At 44.8% G+C, this 24,052-nt stretch overlaps 1 protein-coding gene across 1 annotated transcript in view; it reads right to left on the reverse strand.

Annotated features, from left to right (window-relative positions):
• Positions 1-4,751: 4,751 nt before the first annotated feature.
• The window catches only part of SEL1L3 (SEL1L family member 3), a 93,232-nt gene continuing 73,931 nt past the window's right edge, over positions 4,752-24,052 (reverse strand). Inside the window, exons 18-24 of the mRNA XM_054582011.1 lie at positions 19,995-20,085; positions 19,777-19,861; positions 18,300-18,409; positions 14,152-14,279; positions 13,443-13,545; positions 13,289-13,361; positions 4,752-5,670 (exon numbers count right to left, since the gene is read on the reverse strand). Of these exons, the coding sequence (XP_054437986.1) occupies positions 5,531-5,670; positions 13,289-13,361; positions 13,443-13,545; positions 14,152-14,279; positions 18,300-18,409; positions 19,777-19,861; positions 19,995-20,085 (730 nt within the window). The 3' untranslated portion in view covers positions 4,752-5,530. The remainder of the gene's footprint in view (positions 5,671-13,288; positions 13,362-13,442; positions 13,546-14,151; positions 14,280-18,299; positions 18,410-19,776; positions 19,862-19,994; positions 20,086-24,052) is intronic.

Below are 24,052 nucleotides of genomic sequence, written 5' to 3' on the forward strand. Positions count from 1 at the left end.
GTCTTGTACATGCCCTGACCGGGGATCGAACCCGCAACCTTGGCATGTGGAGATGACACTCTAACCAATGGAGCTACCTGGACAGAGCAAGAGACTAGATCCTAAATGTTCTCACCACAGAAAGGAAATGGTAATTAGGTGATGTGATGGAAGTGTTAGCTAACGCTACAGTAGTAATCATATAGCGATATGCAGCGTAAGTGTTTCATCAAATCACGCATTGCATACCCTAAACTTCACAATGTTGTATGCCAATGAAAGCTCAATAAAAAAAAAAAAAAGAAAGTGAGATTTTGGTCTCACGCCTGGATGAAGCATAACTGAAAATAAGGATATAAGCTTGGAACAGGTTTTGTGTGCGTGTGTTTTACGTCTGGTTTTAACAAGAAGCTGAGTTTTGACAGGAGCTGCTAATTAAGTCTGCAAGGAGGATGAAGTGCTGATTAATCCAGCTGTACCTGCTGGTGAAGGAGCCTCCGAAATAATGAAGAACTGTCAGATTCTTCCAGCGCTGTGGGCCGCAGTCATTGGCTCTGCTGTTTGGGGCTTGCTCCGTGTAATCTGCCAGCATATCCGTAGTGGCCCTTGGTGCGGGCTTCTTGGGAGGACAGATATTCTTCCCCGGTCCTTGCACAATTACTTAGTGTGCTCCTTTCCCTGTACCAGCATTGTGCAGGGGCCCTGAGTGACTGCAAGTGCCCCCCACTTTAAGAATGCAACAATGACATTGGGGACACACAGACAGTATCAGAGAATAACAACCTGAACAGGACAAAGGTATGTAATTAGTTATTTCACTGAGTGGTAAAGACAGTGAGACTGGGAATTCATAGGAGGGGCCACCAGCTAAGGCTGCAAGCAGGAGCTGCCACTTTGGTGTCAGACAAATGGAAGTCGAAGGCAGTCCCGCAACCCTCCTCAACAGGAGAAATAGCTTTCCTGCCCACGTGGCTTACACATGTGACTTGCTTTAGCCAATGGGACACAAGCAGAGGTGATTTGAGTGAAGGTTTCAACACTGCTTGTTGCAGTTGCATTTTTGAGCCTTGTGCCGTGAGATTGTTGGGGAAGGCAAAAGTCTCCTCTATCCTCTATGTTCACTAAGTGAGGGCTTGTGAATTAAACTAACAGAAGACAGGTTAACAGGGGAAAAGGCATTATTTTTATTAATATCTTACATGTACAAGAGTTCATAGAAAAAGAGAAACTCAAAGAAGTAATTAGACCCAGGAGCTTATATACCATTTTTACAAAGGTAAGGAGGAATGCTGAATTGTAGGAAAGGAACTAGGAAACATATGGGAGCACTAATGGAAGAGAAGGGTTAACTTAGTAAGGTTGGTTTACGTAAACTACCCGGATGCCTATCTCCATCTCTCGTGATAAGAATTGCCCTCCTCTTCCTGCTACAGGAGAGGAGGGGACAGGTTCGCAAAGGGAAATTTATGCCCTGCCTTTAGGCAGAATAGATGGATGCAGAGAATTCTTCCTGTGTCTGCTGTTCTCAATAACCCTCATGCCAAAGTGGCACATTACAGGGTTGCCTATCCTGATCCCATTCCATAGGAACACTCCCCAGTTGCCCACTGACCCCGGAAGGATAAAGAGCTTGCCTGGACCCACCCCACAGCCGGGAACCAAGCCCCGCGGAGGCCAGACTAGATCAGCTGAACCACAGCCAACCCACAGGTGCCTGAGCAAGAAATAAATGCTTATGGCTGTGTGCCACCGAGATTTTATGATTGCTTGTTACTTGGTATGCTTGCAACAATAGTTTATTCATCTGTAAAATGGAAAAAATGTATATCTTACTTGCAGTGGTATTGTGAAAACTAAGTGAAATAGAAATCTAATGTCTCAGATTTCAACACCCTGAGAATGCAATTGAGGTCATAATCATATCTATACCCGATTTGCCATGGTTCCTCTGCTCATGAGGAAACCCCCTCTGGAAGAGTGTCTGCAAATAGTCCTGATGCTTCTCGGTGTCGGGTTGCGCCCCCTACCTCCGCCAGCCCCTGCTTTTCACAACTCTGCCAGGGTGCCTCTTGGAGCTCGGGCTCCACCTCTATTCGATGGGCTCAGGCCGGTCATTTGTGGGACTGCAGGGGAAACTCACCAGCGAACAGCAGAGGACTTGAACTTCGTGATGCAGCCAGCTAAACCCATGATTCCACGCTTTCCGACCTTGCACTGAGCCGTGTATCTCAGCGGTCCCCTGAGCCTGACCCGCACTGCAGGAGCCTGAGTGGGGGTAAGGGTGCCTGGACGTGCCAACTGATTAAAAACAGCATTAGACAGGGGGTCGGGGGCCATCATGCTCCTCAGGGCATGGCCCAGCATCCCCATTGTGGGGGAGGTCCTGATCGTTTTTTATCGTAGTATTTTTCCTTTCCTCACACAGTCCCTCTCATCCTTGCCTCTGAAAACTGAACTGGCTGCTCTAGTATAGCTGATGTAAAATTTGAACCAGTGGTTCTCAACCAGGGCGGTTCCCCCCACCCTCACCCCACCGGGGGACATTTGGGAGTGTTTGGAGAAATTTTGGGTTGTCACAACTGAGGACATTTTACTGGCATCTAGTAGGGAGGCCAGGGTGCTGCTCAGCACCCCACGGCACCTGGGACAGCCCCCTGCAAGGAAGAACTATGGTGCTCCAAGTGTAAATATTGCCAGGGTCGAGAGCTATTGGATGTATATAATACTGTTTGGAGGTTTGATTTTTAATTTACGTAGTGTTGAGATATAGGTCTGATGCAGGTTCTTGCTTTTTTGTTTATCAGTATATTTTTTAACATTTTTTTTTAATGTTGCTGCTCCTAAGTCTAGTTCCTTCCTCTTTGATGAGTGCATTGTTTTCCATTACATTCACCTACCACATCCCTTTTCCTACTGAGGGACACCCAGTCTGATCCCTCTCCTTGTTCTTTCCAACAAAACTGTGATGAACACCCTCCCCCACCTGCCCTACACATCCTGTGGAGCCTATGCCATCTGATCTTGGAGATGAGCATGAGCAGACAACTGTCTCAGCTCAGGATGGTTCAATGAGTGTTTTCTTGACCCAAACCGGCTTCCCATGGTGTCTTAGGTTGGTGTTATGAACTGAACTGTGTCCTCCCCAAATTTATATTTTGAAGCCCTAACTCCCAGTATCTCAAAATGGATTGTATTTAGAGACAGGGCCTTTAAAGAGATAATTAAGGTAAAATGAGGTCACTCGAGTGGGCCTTGATCCAATATGACTGGCATCCTCCCACGAGGAGGAGATCAGGACACAGATACACCCAGGAGGGAGGCCGAGATGCGGAAGGGAGACAGCCATTCAGCAAGTCAAGGAGGGAGACCTCAGGAGAAGCCAACTCTGCCGACACCTTGACCGTAATCTTCCAGACTCCAAAGCTGGGAGGAAATACGTTCCTGTTGGGGAAGCCCCGCAGGGTGTGGTACTTTGTATGGCAGTCCCAGCAGACTAACAGTTGTGCGCGCAGTGTCAGGAAGTCCTACAGGAAAACGAGAGGCAGAACTGGGCAGAGGGAGAAACAGGACCACAATGAGCTTGCTGCCAGGTGGAACTCTGGGGTTGAGAGGGCCCTCCAGAGCTGTTCCAAAGTCACAAAAGGGGCCTTTGTTGTTGCACATGGGTCTTTCTCAAGGTGAAGGGCAGTGTGGTGTTACCCCTAGGGGATTTTTGGGCCCGGTTTGGAGATACTGTCTTGCTGCCACACTGGGGGACTGGGGTTGAGAAATGGGCAGTGCGCACTACTGACACCTAGTGGATAGGGGCCGGGCTGCTGCTGAGAAATACCCTGCAATGCACGGGACAGTCCCCACAAGGCGCCATCAAATTTCAACAGTGCCGAGATTGAGAAAGCCTGCCCTACATCAGCAAGCCATTGACCATGAGCTGCTCTGGCAAGGATGCAACCTTGGGCAGGTCCCCACAGCGGTGGGCATTCCCACAGAGGGCCGTAGGTGTGGCTGCCAGCAGCCTGTGATCCCAGCAACTGAGGAATGACTGATCTTGCTGCGAGGAGGGGATCTGGGCAGAGCAGAGAGCCCTTGCCTGGCCCCTAAGGCTTCTCTTTCTTGTGAGAACCACCAACCATATTCAGGGCACTGACCTGGACATTTTACATGCATAATCTCATGTAAGCCTCATGAAAAGCCCAGGAGGTGAATGTTATTGCCTCTGTTTTATAAAACAATAATCTGAGATGCAGAGAGGGTTAATCACCCACCCAGGGTTACTGAGCTAGGAAGTTACAGAACCAGAATCTGAATCCAGGGCTCCAAAGCCTGGCTCGCACGCAAGTAGGAAGGCTACACTTTGCTCTAAAACAAGAGCACACGGAGAAAGAGGGTAGGTTGCAAACTTAACCCAGAATTTATATGAATCCAGTCTCAGAGCAGCCAGAAACCCTGAAGCAATGTCTGATCCTGTGCAAACATCACAGGATCAGATCCTGAGTTTTCTTAAGGAGGACTTTTTCCTTGCTTCCTGAGGGGAATGAATAAACCTGAGGACTTTATGCAATGACAACAGCAACTATGAAAAAGAAAAAAAAAGCCACTTCTTGGGAGTCAATGGTATAAAAATAATTTTTATTTACTACTGTAAATAAAGTAGTGCAAAGAGTAGTTTGGACCCACAATATTGCATCACCAATTTATTTACTACCTTAGCAGCATACAGTGCACAATCTGCCTTTCCTCTCCTTTTGTCTCTCTCTCTCTCTCTCTCTCTCACACACACACACACACACACACACACACACACACACACCCCTACAGGGACTCAGGCAGGCATACAGGGTGGGGATGACTATGAACTAAAGGCTTTTTTCCTGCATAGCCCACTGCTGCCAGTCTATTCTAATGGGTAATTCATGGAGAAGGCTACATTGAAGTACTAAGAATTTTCTAAATGTTATTTTATGGATTGCAATTGAAAAGTAACCAATGTCCAACAATGTCATTGAATGATTCGGAAGCACTACGACCCTAGAAAAATCCAAGGAGAAAAATGTAAACCAATTTACAAAGCCATCACCTTCCTGGCACGTCCAGCCGTAACCTAAGCAGGGTTGTGGCAGATGCACGTACCGGAATATTGTTTAACCTGTAGAAAAGTCACAATTTTCTGTTACTGAATAAAAGGGAATGAACAAGGGGCTAAGATTCTTAAAACATGTCCCGTATATAAGGATTCGGATATGTCGCAGGGCAATCTGTGACTCCCAATACACAGAGTCACCAGGAACGGTCGTTGCAGACGTTGCTGACCTCTCCTACACACCCGTCATCAGGATGCTCCTTGTGTTTGTTTGAATGCCTTCAGTACCACTGTCTGCTATGAGTACTTCTTCGTAATTTGATTTAAAAAAAAAAAAAAGACACCAAGTGCAAAATTCACATCCACTTGACAAAGACATTCAAGGTGTTTATCAGTCCAGCGCCGTGGCCCCAGCTTTCCAATACCACCTGTTGAAAGGGTTCTCTCTCATGGGAGAGACCTGGAGTGCACAGTTCACCCACGTGGCTCAGGGTTATTGGTGACTGTGGGCTGGTCCTGAGCAGAGGCATCTGCAGCTGGAGCCACAGCTGGACTTGCAGCGGGAGCGGTGGCGTCTTGGGAGGCCCCAGTTGGTGTCAGATTGAAACCGTTGGCTGCGGAGAGACACACACAATAGGCGGTGAGGATTCACAACAGTGTGTGCAGGGCCCACAACCATACCCAGGCCTCGGCGAGCCAGGCGACATGCTGCTGATTTAGTGGCCCTGAAACTAACTAGATAAGTAACTTTGGATCCATTATCTAAGTTCTTTAGACTTTGGTGTCCCCTTTCTTTTCTTTTCTTTTTTAAAAAGATATTATTTATTTTTTAGACAGAGTGGAAGGGAAGAAGAGAGGGAGAGAAACATCAATGTGTGGTTGTCTCTTGAGTGCACCCTCCTGAGGACCTGGCCTGCAACCCAGGCCTGTGCCCTGACTGGGAATCGAACCCGTGATCCTTTGGTTTACAGGCCGGTGCTCAATCTACTGAGCCACACCAGTCAGGGCCTGGTGTCCCCTTTCTAAAATGTTAGATCGGAATAGATATATAAAGATCTCTGATGGTTCCGACATTTTGGGATGCTAAGTTCTACATTTATGCTGTGACTTCCAGGTAAATATTTTATTAAAAAAAACATGACACTCTCTGGTCAATGGTTCTTGTGGTCTTATCTCTTTTTTCCCCCATGGCATTGATGCAATGCAAGCTATGAATTATACCAATAAATTAGAAAGGAGTGTTGGTTTTATTTACAGTCTTATTCCCATTTGGACAGTGTACCAAACTTAGTTTAATTATTTTATTTAAATAAATGCATATAAGTTTTAGAAAATATAATTACTAGACTTAATTTTATTTATAATTCTACCTTTAGGCAGGCAGTTGGACCACCATAAATGTTTGGGAGGTTTATAAAGTTTTACAGTTTGGGTCAGTAGTTTTCAAATAGGAGCAATTTTGCCTCCCAGAGGACAGTTCGCAATGTCAGGAGACCTTTTTGGCTGTTATGCTGGAGGGTGGGTGCTTTGGTGTATAGGAGGTAGAGGCCAGGGATGCTGCTAAGCATTCTGCAATGCGTGGGCCAGCTCCCTACAACAGAGAATGATCCAACTCCAAACACCAACTGCAAACGCCAACAGCCCTGAGGCCAAGAGGAGTCTTGGTTAGAAGACCGTGGGCCCCGGAACCTGGCTGCTCTGCCCTTTACCAGTTATGTGGCCTTGGCTAAGTTTCCCACTCTCCTTCTAAAATATAGGGAAAATGAAAGTGTCTATACCCTGTTGAGCTGTTAGGCTTAAATAAACTAAGGTACATGAAGTGCTTAGAACGGTGCCTGGCAGGCACAGGCACTTAACAAATGTTAGCTGTTACTATTAGCGATCCGGTTTACTGTAGAAGTGTGTTAGGGTTTATTAATTTCGGGTGCACAGCTTGCGGGCCCTAGGACAGAGTTGGTGCACTTGTTTCTGGGATGTGTACAGTTCTCTTCCAGGCCTCAGCAGCCGAGGAAAACAGCAGAAACATTGGAGTCAGAAAGACCAGGAGTCAAATGACTCCGATGTTTACCAGTAGAGTGATCCTGAGCAAGTTACTGAACCACTCTGAGCTACTATAGTTTCTTCATCTGTAAAATGAGGGTAGCGGTTTGCAGGGATGGGTGACATATACCTAGCACAATCGCTGGCCACCATTTGGGCAAACAATTGCTAGTTTTGCTTTTAATCAGTGATCTTTATTAAGTTCAGGAATCCTGGAGTCCTTTACAGTCTTCAGTCGGTGGGACCATTTTTAAAGGTTCTCAAATGTTCATCCTGAAATGGATCAACTTTAAGAAGATGCCACTGCATGCCAGCGATCTGACTTTCAGAAAAACCGGTCGAGAGTGGCAACTCCAAGTACCTATGGGCATCTCCAAGGGGCCACTCTAAGAAACTCAATAATGCGCTCCAAAGCCTTTGGCTTCTCAGGGTACATAAGGAATTCTCCTAGGAATCCCTTTCAATACCTACGGAAGATCTTGTGAATCCAGAGACTGTTCTAAAAAACAGGACAGTGGAGGGGTGGGGGGCTGAGGGAGTTACCTACATAATGATGTGACATTTCTAGGTTAAAGCCATCACTCTAGCAGGGGATCTCAGCATGGCAGGGAGCACTCGCAATGCGGAGCAAACGCCGTTTGCTGGAGTCCAGAGGCCTGGCCTGGTCAAGTCTCATTCATCTACCACCAATAGACTACTTTGGGGTAGACACTGAAGAGCAGACATTTCATTTCCAAAATGCTTGCATCTCATAGGCCTTGGTTTCTTCATCTGCAGACAGGGAGGCTTAGATGAGAGGGTCTTGGACCCCCAGGCCCTCAAATTGATCTTTCTGATGAGCCCTGAGGAAGTAAGTTAATGAAGTACTATGGCATTCATTTTTTTCCTTTTCAAGCTCAGGGAAATGTTTAAATCACCATGGTAACAAGATAAATCAGCAATCAGTTTTCTGATTAAAACAAAAAAGTGTGAATGTGTAAACGTAGAAGGAATGCATAATCAGCATTGCCAAGTTTAAATCTTCCTGTCAGGGCATCATGAAAATGCTTGGCGTTTCCACCGTAAGCGCGCCATGACCCACGTGAGACGGAGCTCTCCCCTCCACTGCGGGTCTGCCCCTCCCCCGCCTGTCATGATTTTCAAGTGGCCTCTTTTCTGTGCTCACCTGGAGTGCGTGCTAATTTGATTACTGGACTCGAATCAAGGTAACCAGGAAAATGGGCATGTTGTTTTAAAAAATTACAGAGTATATTCCAGAGCCAAATATAGCGATTTGTGGAGTACTTGCCCCTCGGGGGGCCATTTTCTGTCCATTAGCGAGAGTAACTGAGAGCCAGCTCTGAGTCCTGTAGACAGACTGTAGCCCCCCGGCCAAATGCGGCTCCCGGCCCGCTTTTGTGTGGCTCACCATCTAAGAATGGTTTTTACATTTTTAAGAGACTGAACAAAAAATCAAAAGAAGATTCAAATTTTCACGTCACAGAAAAGTTTTACCAAAGCAGCCGGCTGTTCCATTTGTTGTCACGTACCATCAATAGCTGCTTTTGCACTATAGGCAGAGCTGAGTCACTGGGAAGAGATGGCCCTCCAAGCCCTAACTGTTTTTTATCTGGCCCTTCACAGAAAACACCTGCCAACCCCTGTGTGGCCCATGGTAGGAGAAACAGCTGCTTGCCAGTCAACCAGACCAGACAAGAGCACACAGGGAAGGAGAATACAAGGGAATATGCTGGGTATATCCTGAGACGGTAGAATGTTTGCAAAGGTGGGGCCTAAGGGGGTACAGTGGGGGGAAGCCCCGGAAGTCGCCTGCTGTGAGGGAGACCTCGCCTACTTTCTTTGGGCCTCTCAATCGAGCAGGGCCCAGTGCAAATACGCGTCCCGTGTCATTTAAACCTGAGTGGAGCTACTGGGTGGGCACCAAGGGGAATGAGACAGGAGAAAAGTGAAACCTCACCATTAAATGGCTCTGACTTGAAGGCTACTGCTTCTTCTGTGCGCACTACATTTGGTGACACTTTACTGTAATTTTAGTAGAAACCTCATTAATTAGAAATGGAGAGGACAGGAAAAGGTTTAATTAATCTTATTTATATCATCTTCCTCTTACACTAGGCTAACCACTTAGGCAGAAAGGATGAGTTGGCTTAAATTATGAATGTGTGGAGTGCGTTGGCATTGGTTTAAAAGGTTACTTGTCATACTGAGGAGCTGGTAGGTCTGCAAATCTCGCTCTATACTGTGTATTTTATTTAGACATAAAGTTTACACTGATACTGGTCAGGCAGGACATTTTCTTTGAAATGGTCATTTACATGTTCTCCCTTCCTCTTCGCTTTACCTTCCTTCAGGTAGTCAGGCAGGCTCCATGCCTTTTTTCTTTTTCTTTTTTGTCTCAGGGGAGATAAATGGAGATGGTTTTAGACATACTTTGCTTCGAGATCGTTTTTGTTTTTCCGAAAGCCTGAATCCATTAAGGCAATTATGCTTGGCATCCCTGGCAGGCAGGGGAGAGGCAGAGTGCTTTAGAAATGCACCACACAGGAAAGGGAGCTTTTGGGGGGTCTGGAGAAGTGGCTGAGCCTGGCCGTGGGTTGTACCATCAGCAAAGTGCTCACCTCGCACCTCAGCCACCTGAGCAAGGAAGATTTGGGAGAAAAAAGGCCGAGCGCTCCGCTCTGGCAAAGACAATGGGACTCCTAGGTGACCCAGAAGCTGCAAAGCCAATGGACCTCAAGGGACAATGAAGGCTCTGGGGCACTGTGTGTGTTCCACTATCAGACTCATGACACGAGTGTTCCGAGTGCTACCTGAGACCCAGGGACCTTTGCGCACCTCTGGGAGGCATTCGGCCTTGAGAAAGACTGAACTGCCTGGTGGGAGGGAAGCTAAGAGTCAAAAATAAGCTCCCTTAAAGGACATAAAAAGGTATGCAATATTTTTTGTGTATTTTTTTTTTTTTGGCGCTTTTGATAGGCTAGTCAAAATCTTCATTTAGATGCCTTAAAAAGCATTTTATGTTTTTGACAGAGTCTACCAATATAGAAAAACATGCTAGGCCCTGGTAATCGTGTCTGTTACGGAGGTAAACCAAGCGAGTATTTCAGTGCAGGTGCTACTGGTGTCAGCATGCTTTCCTCGCAGGTAATGTGTCCCTAGGATGCTACTGCTGGCGAGCTAACATTTGTGGAATTCTAAGCACTTTACCTCTGTTGTTTTCTTTGATTCTCACAACTACAATAGGAGGTAGCTGTACTTTTCCCGCTGTTTACCGGAGGGGGAACCGAGGCACGGATAGGCTCCCGGCCCAAGGTCACACAGCTAGTGGCAGGGCCAGCATCACGGCAGCCTGACTCCAGGCCTGTGCTGTTGGCCACCGTCCTGCGCTGCCGGCCTCCTGAACGCGGACAGCTTAATGCGGCAAATGCAACTTAAAACGTGTTGACTACGCAGCACAGAGCACATCAGCTCGGGGGGAAATGAAGGCAGCTGGAGCTGAACGCAAACTGGACGGACCCCTCAATGGAGAGGTCTGACCAGAAATCACTGATTTTTAGAAACTGATTAAAAATGCAAATTACGAAATGACAACGATCCCTAAATGACAGCACAATCCGCACACAAAGCTACTTAAGGCGGCCCTGCTTCATTGTTGTGCTTGCTCCATGATGCCATAGCTACTGCCCCCAGCAACCACTACACCTCCTCCTTCCCATGGGGCAGGTCATGGGACCTTGCACCGGCTCAGCAGACTGGCACCAGGGGCAAACACTCTGCCCTCTGAGGGGCTCCTTGCCATGGCTTCTCTTTGCCTCTATCACCCCCACGCCATCGGCCCTTCGCTGATGGAATGGTACCCTCTTCTGTCAAAGTTACAGCCCAATCTGCACTTAAGTTGACAACCTGAAAAATACGAAAATAATTGACTATCTTTTTGAACTAGACACTAGTTCTAACAGGGCCGGCAGGCACCACTGTGGGGCACATTTTGGAAATACGTAAATACGTGGAGACTTTATTTATTTTTTTCCTTCTTGGCCCTTAGGACTCAAAGTGTGGCTCATGGAGCAGCAGGGGTGTTACCTGAAAGCTTGTCAGAGCTGGTCAATCTCCGAGCCCGCCCTGGACCTGCTGAATCAGAACCTGCACTTAACAAGCTCCCCGGGGTGATTCACAAGCACGTTAAAATTAAGAAGTGCAGGGCTCGAATTTACATATAGAAAAAGACATTACTTTATGATATTAGTTTCTTTTTACTTCTCCTTTATATTGCTGTTAGGGCAGTCTTTAAAAAATATGTATGTAAGCAGGTTAATTATCATGCATGTTGGGGTGCCAAAAATGTGCTGCAAAGTATTTCTTATGTAAGGGGGTAACAGAAGAGGTTGAAGACAGACGATAAGGAGTGTCTTCAAGTATGGTGAGTCTGCAAAGTTTTAAATTCTGCTACCCTACATCCTTTCTTGGGCTTTATTTTGTGATTAAGGAGCAGGCCGCCTCATCCTTTTGGTCTCAATTCTTCAGAGAATTAAATAATTTTTAAGATCCCATACAGATCTTCTCTGAGGCTGGTCAACAGAGAGGGAGAGATGTTTAGGAAGAAGCAAGTGAAAGAGTTTGAAAACCATGAGGAAAATGTGCGAAGGAGCAAAGGCTACCCAGGGAAGGGGAAATACATGAAAGGGCAGGAGGAACAGCGAGACAAGAATGTGGAGGGACTGATAATGAAGACTCAGGAAGGGAAAAAGAGACGACTTCTGATAAAAGCAATTCCACCAGCCCATGAATTTTCATGGCTACCAGCTGGCATAAAATCATAAAGACAATTTTCAGCTCCTCTAACGGAATTGCATTTGTAATAATCATAACAATATTTCTACAGAGTAAAAATGACAAAGATAATTTGAAATGGAAACCACTGACAAGATGCAAAATAAATGGGCTATACCTGGCAACAAATTTTGGGATGGGGCAGAATTTGCATGAGGGAAATTTATAAGCTGGTGTCTACCACAGGGCATCAAGCCTGGAAGGGCGTCTGATGGCTCCCTGTCAACCCCCCGAGGTGAGTCAGAGGGGAGTGATGCCGCATTAGCCTCTTGTAACAGGGACTCCGTCTCGCCACCAAATCTGAGGAGAAATGTGCTCCTTTCGCTTTTTGTTCTGTGCAACACAAATAATGGCTGCGCGAATACTCAAATGCCACGTCTCGTCCTAATGGATCCATTTGCAAAGGTCCCTGTTGGTCTTCATGAGTGATTATGTCCTTTTGCAGCCGTCCCAGATGGTGGGAAATTATAATCCTCCAAGAGAGACGTTTGCAAATTTGAGCACCTACTAAGTGTGAAATCACAAATGACAGGCCTTCCGCTGACTCAATTACAATCTAATAGGAGAGGTAAATGTAATAGCTAATATTTATCAAGAGGATTTTACATGACAAATACATATGATAGCTAAGATTTAAATAGCGATTTGATGTCGTGTGTATTTTTTTTCCCACTGAACCCTTTTAACATCCCTGGAAAGTAGCTACTATTATAAGCTCATTTAATTGGTAAGAAATTGGAAAATCAGGAAGGTGAACTAACTTGCCATAAGTCACACAGCTCATAAGTAGCCAGGCCTGGACTCTCAGCCCAGATAGAAGTGACAGAGGTGCCCAAGTCCTTAGCTACTGCCCTACAGTAGTGCAGAAAAATAACAGTAACTAGTGGAAACCACACTAAAATAAACGTTCACTTTACACTCCTCCTGGGGCCCTCCCTCTGAATCCATGTGGCTGGGTGTATTCATCACCATGCTTGTTTATCATCCTATTGGATTTGGTATCCTTTGACTGGAATAAATAGGGTAAGACCTCACGCTGGAGGGGGCCTTGGAGCTGGGTTTTCAGGTACCTGTAGGTGGAATTGTGCTAGCAGAGATTTTCAATGGGAGAAGACATTTCAGTTCAATTTCTTAAGCTTCTTATTAAAAAAGTCTGCTTCCTTTGAAAAGTATACGTCATTAGGGGCTTCCATCAGCCAGATATTATGATACGCCCCTAGGAGGACTCCCGCCCCATGAACGACCATCCTAACAAGAGGCAAGAGCATGGCCAAGGGCGTGAGGAGGGAGAGGGTGATTTTTCTGGTAAGGGAAAAGGACTGCTCCGTCTTTATGTTGCCCTGGCCTCGTAGGACTCTCTACCTGAGATAGACTGGAAATACTGCAGCGTCCAGGCGATCAGCACAGACAGCAGGAAGGTTCCCAGGAAGTAGGTCTGCAAACACCAGAAGCACGTGTCAGGTGACGGACAGGACCTGGGACCACAGAGGCAGGGCTGGCAGGAGAGGACACCTACCAGAGCAGAGTGCAGGACAGCACCCCAGATGAGCCGGAAGTGAAGGTAGAGCCAGGCCAGGGCACAGGGGCTGAGGGACTCCTCGCTACTGTGGCTCCAGCACCTGCAGACACAAGGCACAGGGCATCTTGACATGTCAGCGAACTTTGGTGGCATCACTCATAACGAGCACTATCGGATCTCAACAACCCTCCTTCTGCTTGAGGACAAGGGGGCACACCTGAGATGAAAGTCAAAGGAAGAAAGCCAGTTCTCAGGGTTTCAGGCCTGCCCTGACATCGTAGGACCCCGCCAGAAATCTCAGGAAAATGTCCCTACTGTCCTTAATAAAAAGCCAAAAGGCCAAGGAGGTCCCTGAGGCATGGGGGCTGGCAGAGCAATACCTCTGTCTAAGTGTCTGTCCAAAGTCCAGACATCAGAATGTCTCCCTGTCTTGCAGAAAAGCGTGGTCTAATCAGATGCATTACTTTTCCCATTCCTGAGGAAAACCTTGGTCAGCACCTTAACTTCGGATCAAGTTTATTCTATACCTTAAGCCTTAGAAGCTAGAAAATGAAGTAAGTTTGGGTCCAGCTGAGTGTTCTTTAATGAAAACAAGCCCTGAGCCCTCTTAATAACAAGTGACGTTACAAAATAAAAGTAAGGCTAACCTTAAGCAAGATGTCAACAGCATCCAGGTTCCACAGTGTGAAAGAGGCTCTGAACTCACCTTTCGTACAGTTCCTGGAGGATGGAGATGTTATTCGAATGGAGAGTTGGGTCAATTTCCAAGAAATCCAAAATGTGATGTGGGATTATAGCACCTTCCTCAATTAGCAGGGCCAGGTTAAAAAATCCCTGGAAACAAGCCACAGAACAACTTCATCAACTCCTTATAATAAAACCCAGACACACACCCTTCATCACAATGTAAACTTTTACAACCTCTAGATACTTTCTTCAGTCCCTAGAGCCAGATGGTTTTGTCATCTTCATTGATAAATTGTTTGCCTAAATATATGCATCTGAGAAATTTATTTGCAGGAGAACCAGGAGGCTTTCAGAGGATGCTGGGTCCCATCTGCTCAGAAGCCAGTCAACCGGTGGATCTGTCCTTTCCTGCTCACTCTCCAAAACAGAACTTGCTGGAAAACATGCCCTGTGTTACCAACAGAACCAGAACGCTGTGTCGAAGGCCATGTCCATCACTTATGACTATGTTTTGGGTCACCATCAGCATCTCAGAAACCTACCAAAATGTGTTTTTGTGGCTGGAGGTGCTACAGATGACTGACATTCTAACGTAGGGAGCCTCGCGATTCTTCCTGGCACAGACCTCCACCCTGGTACAATTCCTCACGTATTCCTTATACACCTTGTTCTTAACCCTCAGAGGTAGGAGCTGCCTCATTGGGCTGTGAGGGTCCAGTAAAATAACGCAGTTAGGAGCGGAAAGTAGAGGTGTTTTGTCAAGGATGGGAGCTATTGTACTACCTAGAGGAGGTGCATTGCCTATTATGAGCTGAGCATGTGGCCAGACCAAGAAATAAACCAAAGATGACCTTACTTAGCATTAGGGCTTTACAGATTTCACTGGACTATTGCTCTTCAAGGAGCTCATGGTCACATTCTAATGACATGTTCTCCTTCTGGTCTTTCCTTTCGGTTGCCACTGACAGCAATCTCAATGAAAATCATCTCTGCCCGGCTGTGCACGCCAGGATTCTCACAAGCATCCCATGCAATATTCATGATTAAAAATAACAGCAGCTAGTATTTTCTGGGTGCTTACTCTATGTGAGACATTGCTTTGGTTTTTACATATTCACTGAATATTCGTAACAACAAATTGAGATAGGTACTATTACCTTCCTCATGTTATAGATAAGGAAACTGAGGAGCAGAGAGGTTAAGGAATTTGCCCAGGGTCACACAGCTGGAAAGGAGCAGAGCTGGGATGCAAATGAAAGCAGACAAGGCCCAGGGTCTCCAGTCTTAACCTCTACCATGCTGCCAAATAACCTCCAAATAGATGGAAGCATTAAGTATCTTTAAGATGTGCACACACATGCAAAAAATAGAATATTTCTCCACGCTTTGAAAAGAAGGTACTCTTAAACCTTCTCATATTACAAGAAAAGCAAAAAGGTACCATAAAAAAATTTAAAGTCTCTGAAGGATGGAAAAATAAGATTAAAATAAATGAGAAGCTAGACTAAGGGAATATTTATATGCAATGTAATAGCTTAAGGTTCATTATCTACTAGGCAAATGTATAAAAAAAACTAATTGTGATTTAAATTTTTAAAAGTATCAGAGCTCCAATAGATCAATAGGCAAAGAATAAGCACAGAGAATTCACATAAAAATAAGAAGAGTAAATTATCATAGACAAGTATATGTCCCTTCCCACTGGAAATCAAGTAAATGCAATTCAAAGCAACAAAGAAATATCAACTTCAAATTACTCAATTAGCAAAATTAAGTCATGAGAACATCCAGTGCAGACATGAATTCAGTTACTCTCTTACACTTAACCATTGCTTGGTGATGTATTAATTGGAAAATCCTTTCAGAAAGCAAATCAGCAATAAATTATTATTATTAGGTAGCCATAAAACCATTTAGATTGCTTGACTTAGTAATACTATCCCTCAGATTATAAAGAAATTATTCAAATGGAGATAAAAGATGGAAATATGAAAATGTTCATTGTAGCACCAGCTATGATTACGACCCAATAGGGAAGGACCTCCTCATCTTCCTTTATAGGCTATAATCCCATGAAGGCAAGACTACTGTCTATTTTTTAATTTTATGTTCCCACCACTAGGCAGTGTCTTAGACATGCAGGGCTGAATAAATATGCCAAATTAATGATTAAATTAGCAGACAAATAATAAATGTCTACCAAATAAGATAAAGCTTAATACATTACAGTCTATTAGCTCAACAGAATATGGGAAGTGGTTAAGAGTAACAATTACATCAACTGTGCAGTAAAATGCACATATTCCTACAGCATGTGAAAAGAATGGTGCATGCGCAGCAGTCAGCATTCCAGAGGTACATCTGCCTGTGGCAAGGACTGAAAAGAACATGCAGACAAGAAGGTGTAATGCCTCTGCCATGGAATGATGTTTTTCTTTTAAAATGATCTTCTAATGTTTTTATAACATTATCTTTCCGAGTGATAAAAATCAGATTGAAAAAAAATGGTCTGGACTTAATTTTTAGTATCAACAGATACCATCTAATGGAGTTTGGCTCTATAGCAAATCCTTTTGGCACCAATTCGTGTTTCATTCCAGAAGAAATGATAATAGAATAGATCATGGCCACTGCTGGGCTCAGTGCTTTTCCATCAAACATCTCATAAACTCAGAGGCTGATGTTATTATTGTTCCCAGTTCACAAATGAGGAAACGAAGACCCAGTGATTTAGTGACTTGCCATATACAAATAGCTATGAAGTGAGAGAGATAAGGGACTTTAGCCCAGGTAAAGAAAGACTCTGATGTAGCACCTCCTGAAAAAAAAAAGAAAAGACAAGACTAATACAGGGACGAGTTTCCAACACCAGGAACCTAAGCGGGTAACAACTATTCCAGCTTCCATTGTGAAAATGATTCTGAGATCGGCACAAGAGAATTCTGATTAGCAAATGTACAGGAAATGAGAGAAATAGAGATTCATCGTTAATACACTAATTGTTGCAAGATCTATCAAAGGATACTAAAATTAGTAGTAGCAGTTTGAGAAGTAAGATATTTGCGTAGTTGCAAACTCTCTCCCCAAGATATCTCTAAATAGAAAGGGAAATGTATTAGCTTTACAGGGGAGAAACCCAGCAGAAACCACCTTCACCGAGTGATTGAGATCAAGCTCACCAACAACCAGACATCTGTGCACCTCCTAGGGTACAATGAGGACAGAGTGCTTTCGTGCTCTGCTTGCCCCAAGTGCATAATCTCAATCTGCTCAAGAAAACAGATGCCAGACCCAAATCGAGGGACATGCTACAGTCCACTTGGCTGGTTAATATTCTCCAAAAGCATCAAGGTCATGAAAAACAAGGAAAGACTGAGGAACTGTTACAGATTGAAGAAGACTGAAGAAATATGACAACTAAATGCAATGTGGGATCCTGGAATGGAGAAAGGACTTTAGTGGAAAAACCAGTGAAATCCAAACAAAGTTGGAAGTGTACCTTATGGCTCTGAACCAAGGTGGACCTCATAGTTTGATAACGGAATTGTGGCCATGCAAGATACTCACATTAGGGGAAGCCAAATGAAGTGTATACAGCAACTCTCTTGGATTCTTTTGGCTACTTTTCTATAGATCTTAAAATATTCCAAAATAAGTTTTCAGAAAAAGTCACTGAGAGTGAAAGCCTATCATTGAAGTGTTGGCTCATCTGTACAAGAAGACCACTTCCATGTTGACCACACTTCCAATTTTTTGAGTTTCCACCTAGTGAGTTTGTTTGATGGAATCCAGTAGAAAGACACCTGGGCTTGGAGCCAGAAGCTCTGGCTCCTTCACCCACTACCTGATTGTTTGGCCTTGAGCAATGTATCACCTTGTCAGAGTCTTCGTATCCTCTGTTATAAACTGGATATTATAGTCCCCACCCCCATGAGATTGCTGTGAGAATGGCGGGGGACATATAGTAGGAGCTCAATAAAGGTTTGCCATTACGATTAGTGGCCTCACAGGGTCTTCATGAGGGACTTGGGAAAATGGGTGAGAAATGACTTTGTATTCTGGGAAGCACACATAGGCAGAGAGCTGGTGAGAACTCTGGGCCTTGCGACCTCACAAATGGGGCACCACCAAGAACTCACTTCTGATGTTCTTGCTCTTGTTGTTTACCTGTGAGTCTCCATCCACTGCTGCTTGGGCATACATCTGTACAGACAATTCAAGGTCTTGTGACTCGTTTTGGTGGCCATAGTAGTAAAGGTCTCCCATTTTCAAATATGCTGCAGGACAAAAGGCACAGATGCATTTGTCAAGTGGTTTTATTTCAGAATGACATTTTAAATGATTGGCTCATTCCCATGACTGAGAGGTTTTCCTACCAGAATCCTAATACAGAACATCTTTAGGGTTTTTATTTTTTCATGTGTCACTAGGGAAGAAAAAAGAAAAAGGCTTTTCTGCTGAGTACCCACATTCCCAGACGCATTTTCTGGCTTTGCTTGGTAGCTCTCCGGAATAGATCTATCTGTGAGCATGGCAGCCCAATCAACCAAGGGGCTGGGGGCACTTCATTTCACATCTGAAATTTTGCTGCCTATGTTTGATGACTAAAGAGTACTTCTTTACTCTATTTAAGCCATGTATTTTATTTTTGTTTTGAGGAAAAAGTTTTGTTTAAGAATGTACATATTACTCTGACTAGTGTGGCTCAGTGGATTGGGCACCATCCTACAAACCAAAAGATTTCCAGTTCGATTCCCTGTTGGGGCACATGCTGAATTGTGGGCCAGGTTCCTGGGTGGGGGTGTGCGAGAGACAACTGATTGATGTTTCTCTCACATATCAATGTTTCTCTCCCTCTTCTTCTCCCTTCCTTCCCCTCTCTCTAAAACAATAAAATAAATAAAATCTTTTTTAAAAAAATGATGTATGTATCACTCACTATCCATTCAGAACAATAGTCCATGTCAGGTAGTTAAAAGAGGGATTTCCGCACTGGGAAGGGGTGACCGGGGTGTTGGAAGAGCTGAAAAGGCAAATGGCAACCCAGGCATGAGCAGCCCAGGAAGCTACTGCCATCCCTGGGCCAAGGCTCGGCGGCGACCACAGAGTGCGGACTGCCAGGAGGGAGCTGGGACCACGGAACTGCAGCCACTGCCAGAGACACAGCCCAAAGCCGAGAGAGGACAGAAATACCTGGGCTCCTCCACTGCCCCATCCTGCAGTCTCCTGCCAGAGCCTCCCATTGACTGAAACTAATCAGAAGCCCCAGAGCCAAGAAGTCTGGGAACTGTAGTTCCTGCTGGTAGCCGCCTACCATACAGAGCAGAGCAGAGGGGAAGACAGAGAACCCATCTGAGAGCAAAAGGGCACTGGCTCAGAGGATCTCTCCATAATAGCTTTCTCTCTTGGATGCTCACAAACCCAAGAAATGGTGGGTCAAGGCAACAATGGCCAATGGGTGAGGAGGCAGCCACAGCGTGAGGCAAAGAGCAGAGTTTAGTCATGATGTTAATAGCAGAGATTTTTCACTCTCTCCTAATTGTTTTGAAATACCACACTGCATTCAAAGCCGTTAGATGCTTCCTGTTACTAAAGATTAAAAGCCTCCAATGCTTCATTTTAGCACCCGTTTTTCTATACATACCAAATGAAGGAGCATCGATTTGAAAAACAGAGAAATTATAGTATCTCCAAACACAATTAACACCCAAGTATCTCTCGGCCAGGTCCTAAGGGGGTGAAAGGGGAGAAAAAGTTAATTCATTAATATTTCGGCCGAGTGACTAATTTTGCTTCCCTAAAACCCCAATCCATCATCCTTAACCTTAGAGCGTCTATTCCGAGAAGAATACATTTACTTACGGGCCTCTCCTCACAGATGTGTGCTAAATTTGTCTGTGACACTTCAATTCCAGTTTCTGCTGCTAACACATAATACAGCAAAGCTTCGTGCCTAAAAATAGATGATTAATAATAAATTTCATATAGGGGCTTTTACTAATATTCACAGAGAACCTGATAGTCAAACATAAGGACACACAATAAGCAGTTTTCCAAAAACCACAAAACCATGAGTTTGTTTTAAAAAAAATACTGTTGTTAAAAATACTGCATGCGCTGATTTATTTTCTCCCTTAAAGGCTGAACTGACAGATAAGGTTGGGAGCTAGTTAATACAACAGCTACCTCTACTGGCTGAATGGTATGTCAGCTGGGTTCTCGCATCCTTCCATCCTCCTTAGAAGAGATAGCAGTATTTAAAAAAAAAAAAAAAAAAAAGGGCCCTGTGCCTTCAAGTCCTCTGTTTTGTGAAAGGCTTTATGGGGTTTAGGATTCTGAACAAGCTTAATTAAAGCTGAGCTTTTGTGCTACATTAGAAGTTTGGCAAAGGAGAGGCAGTTTACAAGGGCCAGGAACACATCTGAATAAATAATAGCTCAACACCACTAGTAACCGAAGACTGCAAACAATGAGACCACTTGTCATCTGTTGAAAGGTTGGCACACGACTCATAATACCAGTCATGGCAAGAGCTCAGGGAATGGAGAGACGTGGATTCCCACAACCACTGCTAGTCGGAGGGCTGGTTAATGCAATGGCCCAACGTGGGGAGTCTTACGAATGCACAGACTGCTTGCCCAACAGTTCTCCCTGTGAGGGTTTATTCTAAAGAAACAATCAGGGACACGCAAAGATTCCGTGGCAAGAGTTTATGGCAGAGCTTCTTATATGAATGGAAAAAAAAAAAAAAACGAAACTGGTAAGAACTTAAATATCTGAAAATCAGTGGCTATTTAAATTAACTCACGGTGTAGCCACTTTCAGATGAGGCCATGAAAAATGACACAGAAGAGTATTAAAAATTGTAGAAAGATGCCTATGCAAAATTATCTACTCAGTGAAAAAAATAGGCAGAATAAAAAACAGGGCAATTCCATTTTTGTATAACAGAAACAAAAAAAGAAAAACAAATACATACGCAGATAAATACATGCACGAAAATTATCTTCCAAAATGCTAACAGTACTTATTTCTAGGTGGTGAGAATGCAAATCATTTTTATGCTTTACTTTTGACTGATCTGATTTTCTCCATTTTCTTTGTGTCACCCAATTTATGAGTAGAAATTTATTTTAACCATAAAAAGTTGTTTTGAAAGTAGTTGACATTAAGAACTCTCCCGTAATTTTTGCCCCACATAGGAAGTGCTTTAAGGAAGTGTGGGGACGGGTGGGTTAAGGGGGGTAAGGGAAGCAGATTCTGAAATCACCTTTTCTGCACTGCTAAAGCAGCTTCTGGCAGACCATCCCTTGGGGACAGAGAGAGGTGACCGGGGAGTCAAATTAGAACAGCAGACCTTCAGTCAGACACACTGCAGGCCATGGGCCATGCGGCTGCTGAGTGAGCTGATTCTTGGTCTCCAAGACGCCCAAGGCAGCCAACCAATTAGCCATGACTCATTCTTAAGAGACACGAGGCTGGGAAGCAGTGTCCCCTGCATTGGCAAGTCAGCTAACAAGGCCACGCTGTAGCCGAAACACCGCCATGGAAGACACACAAGCATTTTCCTCCATGGACTGCAAACAACATGTCTGGTGACGAGTCCTCAGATCAGACTGAAAACGTGCGAAAGGCCCAGCACAAAGTCCCCACCATTCTGCAATAATAAGGTCCTGCTCCCAAGGACTTGCAATCTCAGGTGTCTTCTGAGACACTCAGGCTTGCACCGGTGCCTCCGTCTCCCCAGGGGCTGAATGAGGGAACGAGATGGTGTGCACTCGCCAGCCCACGGTCAAGTATCGAGCTGGCTCCTTCTGCTGCCACATGTGATGGCATGGACTGTGACTCCTGCTATTAAAATGTAACAAAATGAGTTTCCCTCAGACAGCAGTCAGGTACTAGTAGACTATTAGAATTTGTGGCAGGGGTTGGGGGCACGAGGTTGACCCTCCTGCAAATCCGAGTCACTATGATAAACTTTATGAAGACAGCACCTCATTTCTGAAGCTACTTTGGTGCTGGTGGAGGGATGGGGTAAACAAGTTTTATAGAAAGGCTTTCACTGTCCAATTACTTTATAGGTCGGGAGGAAATTTCATAGAATCCTTCTGCATTTCCTTTGAAGAAGCACGGTAATCCATCAAAAAGAGATGTCTGCAAACATCGATGTTAATAGAAGTACTGAACAGACATCCACCTCTGTCTTCCATCTTGCAGAGGCAATCACCAGAGGCCCGCGCACTCTGATTCCACCGCCATCGATTTTCATATAACAAAGAGTGAACTACGGGCGAGGCTTCAAACACTGCAGACCCAACTTCCTCAGCTCATTAGGACTTCTGAGACACGCCATCTCTGCAGAAACCCTGTCCACAGTCAGCCTCCCTCCCAGCGTTTGGGTCTTACTTGTGTTTCAACAGAAGCTGCCTGAAAGTATTAATTACAGATATTTCAGTACTCCTATTCATGGGACAATCATTTTCTCAGAGTTTGCTCTGTGCAGGAAGCCTCAAAACATGACACAAAACTGTACTGCCCTTCCAGAAATTTCCTCAAGGTTTAGGAAGCCAATCTGAGCTTCTAGTTTTATTTCCAATGCACTCAAGTGCAACTGCCCCCGAAGACAGTTATTCTACTGGCGGGGGGTGGGGGGGGGTGAGGCGGAGGTGGGGAGGAGGAAATTTAGAGTAAAGAACGAGGTGAGGGACACACTTGCTACCCTCCCACTTCAAAGTCAGCATGTGCATTTACAGAACTCTCCTAATGATGTTTTAACCAATCCTTGGGTGGCTGGCCGTGATTTGTGAATCTTACTGCCTCTGAGCAGGTTCTCAATTACATTATTTTCTCTGTGCTCCTTTCTAACAATGGCTGAAGTGGCTCAAACTGGAAGGATGAAAAGTGATTCAGGGGTCTTGGTGAAGTTTGGCACCCCTGTTCTATTGCCAAAAGGTGAATCTCTTTCAACCGGAACTCAGCATGCCTACTTGTCCTGCTTCAAGCCCACCATAGTCGGGCAAACATCCAGGGTTAGGTATTTGGGGTACATTCACATATGAACATGTGAAAACACATGTTCATAGATAAAACACAGGCAGGGCTAAGGCAGAGAGAAATGGAACGTGACAGCCGGCCTCTCCTTGGCTGATTTCTCCCAGTGTCCGAGGACAGCCTCAGGCACGACAACGTTTTCTTCCGCATTATGCCTATACAGCAAAAGCTCTCTTCTCAAACACACTCCTATTTTAAACAATACCATACAAATCTTGGAGTGACACAGAAAAGCACCAGCTCATCAAACTGGCATGTGTAATTTGAAAATAGCGTCCAGAATAAATTCACTCACAAAAAAAAATGTAGAAAGGGGATGGACTTCGGACATTGATGGATGATTTAGTTCTGTTGCAGCAAAATAGATGGTACCCAAAAAAGAGATATTGTGGGAGGCCACGCTCTTATATTTCCTAGTTAACCCCTGGGGCAGGTTTGGGGGCTCGGAGAGATGAAAGCCCTAGGCCTCGAATATATTTTGACAAAAATTTCCCATTGTAGTGGGTACTAGATGTTCCTTTGAATTGATATGGAAAGGCCTCAACTTCAGACTGAGACTTATCTTTAACAATATTTTAGCACCAGCATCAAGACTGGCAAGGATATGAAGAAACAGAAATGTATAGAGGATTGGCAGGAGAGTAAACTGGTGAGATTATTTTCGAGAACAACTGGCATTATCATTTAAAAATTTTTTTTAATTTATTTTTTTAAAAGATTTTACTTATTTATTTTTAGTGAGAGGGGGAGGGAGAAAGAGAGGGAAAGAAACACTCAGACTCAGATGTGCGAGAGACACATAGACTGGTTGCCTCTCGTTTGCCCCCAACCGGGGACCGGGCCTGCAACCCAGGCATGTGCTTCAACCA

Source organism: Pteronotus mesoamericanus, unplaced genomic scaffold (genome assembly GCF_021234165.1).
Source record: "Pteronotus mesoamericanus isolate MK-2021 breed Mesoamerican mustached bat unplaced genomic scaffold, CSHL_Meso_final contig_68, whole genome shotgun sequence".
Taxonomy (NCBI): domain Eukaryota; kingdom Metazoa; phylum Chordata; class Mammalia; order Chiroptera; family Mormoopidae; genus Pteronotus; species Pteronotus mesoamericanus.